Source organism: Zosterops lateralis (genome assembly GCF_965231275.1).
Source record: "Zosterops lateralis genome assembly, chromosome: 10".
In the NCBI taxonomy this organism is placed as follows: Eukaryota; Metazoa; Chordata; class Aves; order Passeriformes; family Zosteropidae; genus Zosterops; species Zosterops lateralis.
The window spans coordinates 19,199,069-19,208,830 of record NC_139770.1 but is presented as its reverse complement, the minus strand read 5'-3'; the positions used below and the strand labels follow the sequence as shown (position 1 = coordinate 19,208,830).

Sequence of the window (9,762 nt, the reverse complement as noted above, 5' to 3'; positions counted from 1 at the left end):
CTTTCAACATCAACACTAAACACCTGATGGTGATGGAAACATAAATGACTTTTCTATATTCCTTTCCCCTCTGAATTTACTTGTACTCTTTAGTGGGGCTAGAAAAAGAAAACAAGGCAAACACTATATTCTCCTAAGCTCTGATCCTTTGTTCTCTGTCCCTGCCACAATGTACCCAAATTTGCTTTAACCCTTCAGCAGGGTTCAGCTTTGAGGTAGATCTTTTCAAAGTATTTCTATCTTAGACAATGCCTGCAGAACACACTGAGGTCTTCTCTGAAGCAACAATTGCTACCTCAAGAAAAAGAAAAAAAACAGGACGTGGTGGGGCATCCAGGTTGGTTTGTGTTGTATATTTCCCATGGCTCTGTGTCGACAGAGAACAACATTTCCCAAGGAGGAGGGAGGTCTTTTGGTGTCTTTTTGAATCAAGCAAACAAAGGGATTTCCACTTCATGATCACCAGACAGTCTTTTGACATAAACAGGAGTGGATAAAGATCCTACATTCCTTTAAGCATACAGAATAAAAATCACTAAGACTCTGAAGGTTTATAAATGGAAAACCATCACCAAGGAACCAAGAAGTCTGGCTTCCCCTTTGAGGCTGCTCTCAGCCTCAAAGAGACACATTTTTTCGTTCAACTTTCTCACAACATTCACCTCACTACGCTTGCCAGCATGTTTTGCCAAATTAGAGAAACTGCTGCAGAAACCATCTGCTTGACATTGCTTACATATAATAAAGTATGGCTCAATATAATGTATTGGAAATGTTTGGGGATCTTTACATGGGAACCAAAAGCTGCAGTGCTGACTCAGGCACATCTCCCGCTGATGTCAGTGGGAATTGCACCTGAATGAGCTCTGCTGGAGCTGATACACAGCTCACTCTGCAGTGCCTGCCACTGACAGGAGAACATATGGTTATAGTTTAACCATACCAACTGTAATGGAGATGAGGAGGATATTTTATAGCATTTCTGGCTTGCTGCTCTTTTATAACTATCAAAAACACTTAAATGATTTGTACACGTCTGCTCCGTAACAGCTTTTCCCAGCTCCAAGTGAACACTGAGAAACTGCTCCAAACTTAGGTCCTACCTCAACAACAAGAGTCTATCTGTTGATATAAAAACATGAACACCAGTAAAGACTAAAATAGAACTTCATGATTTCCCTACAGATTGTACTACATTATCTTGGGATGAGAATGCAGACATTTCAACCCATCTCCAATCTGAGGCAGAAGTAAAGCCTTTGTAGAACAGACTCTGTCAGCCTGGTAGTGGGATAGGTGTGACAGCTGCTACATCAAAGGACAGTGGATTCTTAAATTTGACTCCAAATGTAGGTGTTACAAAATTACAGTTTCGGCAAGTGTAAAAGCTGAGTGTGTCACTCAGGTTATAGCACCTGTGAATCATGATCACCAAAGCAGCACCTCCAGGGGGATAAATCAATTCCCCAACCTCACATGAGTTGCAGAAGGCTGAAGAATGACAATACTGAGAAAGTAAACAAGAGAAGCTATGATACATGTCCCCACAAATCTTAACCACAGTTACAACAGAAGGGATTCTGAACCACCAATAATTCCTAGGAAGGGGGCACATTAGAGAACCAAATGCAAAGTAGGTGAAACATTTCCTTTTGCAACCCGCTATATAGCCTGCGCCCATCACAGAGGTTGCAATTTGGTTGCAGCTCCCAGGCATGTGCCCTTTTCCTTGAAATACTACCACTGAAGTCCTGTGTTTTGCATTACAGAGCTGCTGCTCCCCTCGGTTCACCAGCCATGGGAACACTGGGTGTGAGATCAGCTCAGCTGGTCAGAGCAAGGTGCTAATAAAAGGCTGTGGGTTTGATCCCCATATGGGCCATTCACTTGAAAGTCAGACTGAATGATCCTTGTGGGTCCTTCCAACACAGAATATTCTGTGATTCTGAAATTCTCTTCCACATCACATCTAGAGAAACTGCACTCCTTTTGCCCAGGCACAAGGACACAGTGAAAGCTGAAAACCACCACACAGATTTTTTCATGTGATGAAAAGCAGAAGTGGCTGGAAATTGAAAATATGAAGGCCAGGAAGATCTCATCCCAAATCTCCAAGTACTGCAGCTTTTTAGTAAGTAATCACCCTCACTGTCAGATATTCCCCAGAGTGGACCTCTGGGTAGGGATCTTCCTGCATTTAGGTGGCCAGGATGGAAATTCTGAGAAGTTTCAACTGCTTTGGTTGGAGGAAGGTAAAAACTTAGTGTTTGACTTCTGATTTGGGCAAAAGCCAATGGATGTCCACTTTATTGTTCAATTCCCTCCTAAAGCAGACAGTAAACATTTGCATTCCAGTAAAGGGAGCCTGGAAGATCAATGTGAGAGACACAACACCCAGGCTGGAGCTCACTGGCAGAGAGGAGACTCTTCCTGCTACTCTTTGTGAGGAGATTCTCTGACCACTTGATTAATCCTTACCTGTACTCTGTGTTTCCTATAAACCCTCTTGGAAGAGAATCCATTTACACAGGGATGGTTAGGAAGGACACTAAAGTATCATTAATATTCTCCACGGTGCAGTCTCATTACAAGGCTTCTGCAGACCAAGAAAAATGTATCAAACAGACTTTGATCCCCAAAACATGGCCCTAATACCCTATCCACCAGCTACAGAATTGTAACATGTAATTAGGAAACAGTTAAAGAATAAAATAATCATTCCTGTAGAACTATCATGCCTTTGAAGACAGGGAGTGTTAGAAAAAATATTTGAAAGCTAAAATAAGGATGATTGGTTTAGAGAAATCATCACAGAAGAGGCACCAACTAAAATTCCAATGCAACTGTAAAGCAATTAGATAAATTAACATACAGAGGCACTATTAATTTGTCTTATGATATCAATTCCCACTTTACCATAACATTAAAAAGCTGTCGGTCTGGGTCAAGTGAAAGAACAGTTGTGTCACTGCAGTTATTCAAAGGAACATGAAGTCTGTAGTTACACACAGCAGAACACTAATTTTAGGGAATACTTACCTAGCATGGACTTTGGTGGTGGAAAAATAAGGTCTGCCAGAATTGCCATTCCTGAACAGCTGCTTACCTTATGACAGATCACTTGACACACTTTTGTTCTGCCTTTTGTGTGAACTATTGTGCTTTTATAACTCCTTCTTCCAATGTACTTACTGAGACAAAAAGTTTACATAAAATAAACCAAGCAGGAAAGGTAAGAAATGTGGATCACTGCTGTAGTTTCTTCCTCTTTATAAGATTAAGGGAAGGAATGCAGTATGTACCTCTCATTTAAGTGAAAGCAAGTCCAAAATAATTCCATGCTGAAGCCTACAGTTAAGCCCAGACAATCAAATATTGGTTATTTAACTTTTGACATTCCTGTGTCACCTTGCCCTTGTTGCTTCCACTCTTGCTTGTGTTGTATCTCATATTTCTCTTTTCCAGCTGGAACTGTAATTCTGTTCCCAGGGGTGACTGAGAGCAGGGCAGCCATCTGTGTGTCAGTGGTTTTGCCAGGACCATCAGTGCACAGCAGTCAATCTCCAACCTGCCTCAAAAGCATCAAGTCCCAAAGGGCACCTTGGCACAGAAGGGAGGTTTTGTTCAGAGGAATCTGACCAGAATGGTGTTGAAAGCAAGAGCATGGCCATACTCAGTGTGAATGGGATAAATCAAGAATGGGACAAGGCCACTCCTGCCATGTCTCTCACACAGGAGCCCAGAGCAGCAATCCCACAGAACAACCAAACAGAGACATTTGCAAAGCAGCACAAGGAACTGAACTTCAGCTCCGGGCTATGAGCAGTTTTAACACTTCATCAAAGGAGATAGGAGTTTTACTTTGGACAGTAGACTTTATTAGAAATTTTCTCCTCATTCATCAGTAAATTCACATTAAAATATGCTGAAGGCAGCTCAGTCTAAACATTTGACATTCTGCCGTAACAACAACTTCCAGTTTAAAAACTAGATAACTGATTCAGGCAGATAACTTGAAACATGTAAGAAATGCAAACAGAAAGCAGCATCTTGGAAAAAAAGCCTGAAAAACTGATACATTTCAGATGGAGTTGGGGAAAAAAACAGAATCAGTCACCCTAAGATGGGAAACAGTTAAATGAGAACTCCAGACGCTAAACAGATAAATAAACATTATAACCACACATACATTAAAAAGAAAACAAAGTACTTAGAGTTCATACCACATAAAAATTATAAATTTGTTGAAAAAAAAAAAAGAAAAAAAAAAAAAGAAGAAAGTGACAAGCTTCCTAAAATATGAATATCCTAAATTCTTGGGACAATGAGCACTTTGTTATAAACTGCAGAACTTTGGAGGGACTAGATTTGGTCTTGAAAACAATGAACTGCACCTTACTGTTACCAAGTCCAGAAACTGATCTGACACATAAACCATTTGTTTCTTCTCATGTTTTTAAACCACATTCTCTTCTTCTAGACAATAATCTGCTTTTTTTAAACATTAGAGCTTTTAGATATTATAGGCCTAATTATGTTGAGTACTGAACACACAGAACTCTCAACAACTGTGCATACCAAGGTTTAAATATTTTTCAAAAGTTATTGTCAAGACTCTTCTTTTGCTAATTTATTTTTATTTATTGGAGTAAAGTGTAGGAGAGAGAAAGAAAAATGAAAATCATAATGTTGAAAAATGCTCTGTCCACATGACAGTGAATCATGCAGGTCAGATTTTCTATTGGCATTTACCAGAGGCAACAAAGATAAACCAATCAATGTATGGGAGATGAGAATTATAGCCTTCAGGACTGTAAACACAACAGGCAACAGGTAACACATGAACCTCAATCAAATTAATGTTTTCACATTCTTTAGTAGTCCCCCACAGTGATCTGCTTTCACTGGTTCAGAAAAAAAAATACATTAAAAATTAAATAACACTTAAGTGTCCATCACAAAGACTTATATTTTGCTGTAAACAATTTTCTGCCATTTGCATTGATGAAGTCCAATGTGAGGCCAGAGGGTTCTAGATGTCTTATTGGTACTGTAAATAATTTTTCAGAGACAGAGGCAAAGGTAGAATTTCTATGTCATGCAGGCGGTCTCTGCCAAGAGCAAAACGAATTGATCTTCGGCACAAGTCCATTAAAGGCAGGGGTTCCGCTGGAAAAACAGGAGAAAGAAAAAAAAGAGTTAATTTTCCAGCATCTCCATTGACAGACAATGTTTTGTTTATTAAAAGAGATTCTGTATTCTATTGATCAGTCATAAAGATAATAATGGTGTTGGGAAAACCTTTGTATCTTCAGGCAATTAAGGTAATCAATAGAAGCCAAGGCAGAATTTTCTACATTTCACCCACAGCAAGGGGCTGCAAACCTTCACATTGAGTAGCTTTATCTGGAAGTTTAAAACAGCAATGTCAAACCACTCTTCAGGCCACTCTACCAAACATGAGAAGCTACTACATTTCCAGATCTCAAACAAGACAGAGAGTTTCTACTGTGTTTATAACACAACATTCATCATGTTATGTTAACATGAACTACACTGGCAACTTCTGACCTTTACATCCCAGCTCCTTCTGCATCTTAGGAACTGGAAATGGCACTTAGGGGTAACCAAACATGTCAGCCAACAGTGCTTTTCCTGCAACACTCTCTTAGCCTTTCTTTCTAGGAAGTCCCTTCGATTAAAAAAACTAAACAAAACACCCTTGAAAATCTAGAGGAAACATAATCTTTTCCTCTGTGAATAAATTAGTGGAGGAGGATTTGGCTGACTGGAAGGCAGAGTGTGTGTTCCCATATGTATGCACACAAACACCCCCAAAATATGTAAACAACATCTTCAGACGTCTTAAGTTTAATTTAATCAAAGTGAATTAAGTATCTGCCAGAAATGCCTGGCTGATAGCACTTCAGACTGGAGAGCCAAACACTGATCCCCAGCATCTCCAACCACCTCACCCCTATATCCCACCCTGGCTGCAGAGCTCACAGAGAATTGCAGGAACATCACAAAATTTCCACTGCATATTAGCAAGAATCATCTCTGTGACTGCAGTGCTGGCAATGGAAATCCTTTTGCCACAGGAGCTGGAATAAAGCTGTGAAGTTTTGTACCAGTTACCACTATCTTTAAGAATTCCAACCAGATGGATTTTGTAGCACATGCTGGCTTAAAAGGGTAAGAACTTAAAAGACTAAAGGAAACTTTTCTTCTTCACATGGCAGAACAGTAGTAGCCTTAAAAACCTTAGTAGCACTTTCAAATGGAGGGGAAAAAACAGTGCTGTGCCTATATCATAACGATAACATTTTATAAAATTGTCAGATTTCTTACAAGTGCTCAACATTGTACAGCACTCAGTGGTTTTATCAGGATCCGTTTGATGTGCCATGTGCAGATTTACACACACTGCCTAGTGGAAGGTGTCCCCTCATGGCAGGGGCATGGAACCAGATGACCTTTAAGGTCCCTTTTAATCCAAACCATTCCATGACTTTATTCTATAATTCTGTGTTAATCTATCAATCTGTTAGCTGATACTTTTAAAATTACTTGAGGGGGAAAAAATCATTACAAAGCACAAAATACCCAGTTAAGGACTGGTTTTATATGCTAGAATTGTCTGCTCTGGTGACACACCATTGACTTAATGGATTTTCCATCATTTATCCCAGCATCACATTTGATTTGTGTCGTCCATGGTTCACTATGATATTTCCCCAAAGTGGCTGCAAAAAAGCTTAGAAAGCATTCTGAAAGACTAAAAAGCTTTTTTAGCTTATAATCACTTCAGTGACTTGAGATGGAGTCTATTTGACAATACACCTCATTGATAATTTTACCTATTAAAAATTACAAAATTAGAGCCCTCACATTCCATGAATAAAGCAACATTTTCTCTACATCAGTGATCATAGTTTTCATTTTTTCCACAGCAGAATTATGGATGTTAAATCTTAAGGGATGAAGCTGTAAAATTCATTAACCAGGATTAATAAGCAGGAACAAAAATAGCTCATGAGTCCTGGGACACAATACAACACATCTTACAAGTCTTACACCATAAACAACAATTTTCTGAGTATCTTCCCACAATCTCTGAGGTCCCATTAGGAAGATACAAAATGAGGACTAGGAGTGTTTAAAGCCATTAACTGACCATGTGGTCTCTTTTTTTCCCCTAGACAAAGGAGTATGTAAAATGCAACCATCTGTGCAGCCAGGCACAGTGTTAATCCCAAACTTCAAAACACAATTTAAGGAAAGGTTAAATTATTTTTCAAGCTTGAAATGCTAAATTAATGTCTCCTGTCTCGCTTCTTCAGAGAATTTTCAAATGCTGAAGAAAATGCCCTCAAGTGTTAGCAACAGCTGCTAAATTGCACATACTAAATGTGTTTTTGCAACTTGAAAATTGAACTATATTCTTTTTATTCTACCCACCAGCAGTTCAAACCTACAACAAATTCAGAGCAGGTTAGTCCTACAATACTAAATAAAAATTATTTTTTCTGGGGTGCAGGTTGTAAGAACTTGAGAAAAAATTGTAATAATTGTAATAGTAGCATTTTAAGTTAAAAATGTGTGTAGCTGTGCATAGTCCTAAATAAATAAAAATTAAATTCAGAAAAAGAAATAGTCTTAGTTTTGAAATACTTTATGGGACAAAAGTAGAAAGCTAAAATTAAAGACTGACGATTTTCAGGCAGCCTAACTCGACAGAACCATTATTAACCACTTGGTGTGTACCTTAATGCTGGCATTCCCCTTTTGCCACATTTCACATTTTTATTGTGTATTTTACAAAGCAGGAATAAAAGTACCGTGAGTAACTCAGTCCTCGAGAGGGGAAAGGACTGGCCCAACCTGAGGATGTTGCCACCTGAAACACACACACAGACTGTGCACCCAAAACCACTCCACAGCACATTCAAACGTTCAAACCATATTTCCAAAATGCTGATTTCATTTGAGATCATACAAACACTGCTGAGAAGAGTCTAATAATGAAAGAGATGGGAAGATGAATACTCTGAAGACACATCATTAGCTTTAACTTGGCTACAGAAAAAGCCTTTCACACCTGTAAGTATTTACCTTTGAAAAACTTTTAAATTCAGGGATATTAACTGTTTGTCAGAACATTCCACTAATTCTAATGCATATTAGGTATACCAAGAGTTGTATTTTTAAAACAACTCCCGGGTGGATTGGAACTGGCACATTCAAGGCCCCCAGAAAAACCTGAACTAACCATTTTTTTCCAAAGTTATGTGAACTCCAGTAAAGTCCTTGCCATTAGAAAAAAGGAGGAATGAATTGTTGAGCTGGAATGCAAAATTGCTAAGAAAACATGATTCACAAGAATGGCTCTTTGTACTAAATTCCCAACCAGGCTAAGAAATCCAAGGTGAGACACTCCAGGGCAAGGGAACAGGCTTTGCACAGGAAACCCAGCACTTCCTCTGGGCTGCAGCAGCACCCAGAGAGAAACTGCAGCTTTTGGGTAACAGCTCCAGCCTGGGCCAGCCCCAGCCACCTTCCTGAGCATACCTTTAACTAATCACCTTCTCATTTGGAGTTCACTCTGAGACCTCTTCACCCAAAGGTAGATCCTAATAGCTGCCACATTACTGAAAATTATTTTTCAAGAAAAGAATAAAATTAATTTAAGAAATACTGCTTAATTCACACATCAGAGTTTAATTCCTGTGTCTCCCCTTTTGATACCAGTAGTTTAAAAAAGGGCCCATTTGCAAACCTCCCTTTCCACACACTACAGTCACACCCAGGGGGACCCTTTGGCAGCACAACCACAGTCCCTCTTACCCAGAGCTGCATTTCACCAAGAGAGCCACAATATAAACGTTACGACTATTTAACGTTATAGCTAATAACTCAAAAATCGCTTAAATATATATTTGGTTAATTACGTTAATTAAAATAGCTATTGAGTAACTATTCAGCTATTAATAACACAAAATAACTGTGTTACCTACAGATTTATTCATTCTAATGGTGTCACTGCTGGGTTAAGGACAAAGGCAAAGAAACGTTTGTAACCAGACACAACCCTGAGCATTCCTCCAGTGCACATACATTTTTGAGAGCAATTTGCACATCATTACCAGCTGAAAAGTTCATTTAGTTTTGGCAACCTGTAGTTATTTAACAATCTGGCACTCCAGCAAGGCTACCTCCTCTCTGCAAACAGGCTTTTGTAGTTGAGATAAAGTCATCTAGCAGCTGATAACACTAAATGTTATTAACTGCAATGTTACATATGGCTCACACAAAAGAGCAGCTCTTAGCAGACAACACTTATTTGCCAAATGACCATACTATTTTTTAAAATAAATTTGTAAAGCTCTAACAGCACCTCATGTTCATGGCTTTCCTCAATCTATGAGGAATGTATTTTTATCTCATATTATAAAAGCAGAGGCGACTGGGAGGGGGAACCACAATGAGCAAAATTAAAGCTGGGTGAAAGACAAAGGAAGTTTTCAAAAGAACTGATGTCACCAGAACATAAGAAACAGCAGCAAGTCCATCTTCAGAGCCACCAGGGACTGGCTCTGTCAGACACTGTGGAAGGTTCCAGCAGTTTCTCACAGAAGGCATTTCTGTGACCCTCCCTGGCCATCAAAAACCAGGCTGTGCCAAATCAACAAACCTGGGCACAATGTTTTCTGTACTTTATGGCGATTGCCCTGTTCTCCTTCCTGCCCCCTGGTCTGTACC

The 9,762-nt window shown here is 39.2% G+C and overlaps 1 protein-coding gene across 1 annotated transcript in view; it reads right to left on the bottom strand.

Moving 5' to 3' along the window:
- Positions 1 to 3,880: 3,880 nt before the first annotated feature.
- Positions 3,881 to 9,762, bottom strand: part of SPSB4 (splA/ryanodine receptor domain and SOCS box containing 4) — a 57,955-nt gene continuing 52,073 nt past the window's right edge. The window contains exon 2 of the mRNA XM_083868873.1: positions 3,881 to 5,169. Within this exon, the coding sequence (XP_083724999.1) occupies positions 5,042 to 5,169 (128 nt within the window). The 3' untranslated portion in view covers positions 3,881 to 5,041. The remainder of the gene's footprint in view (positions 5,170 to 9,762) is intronic.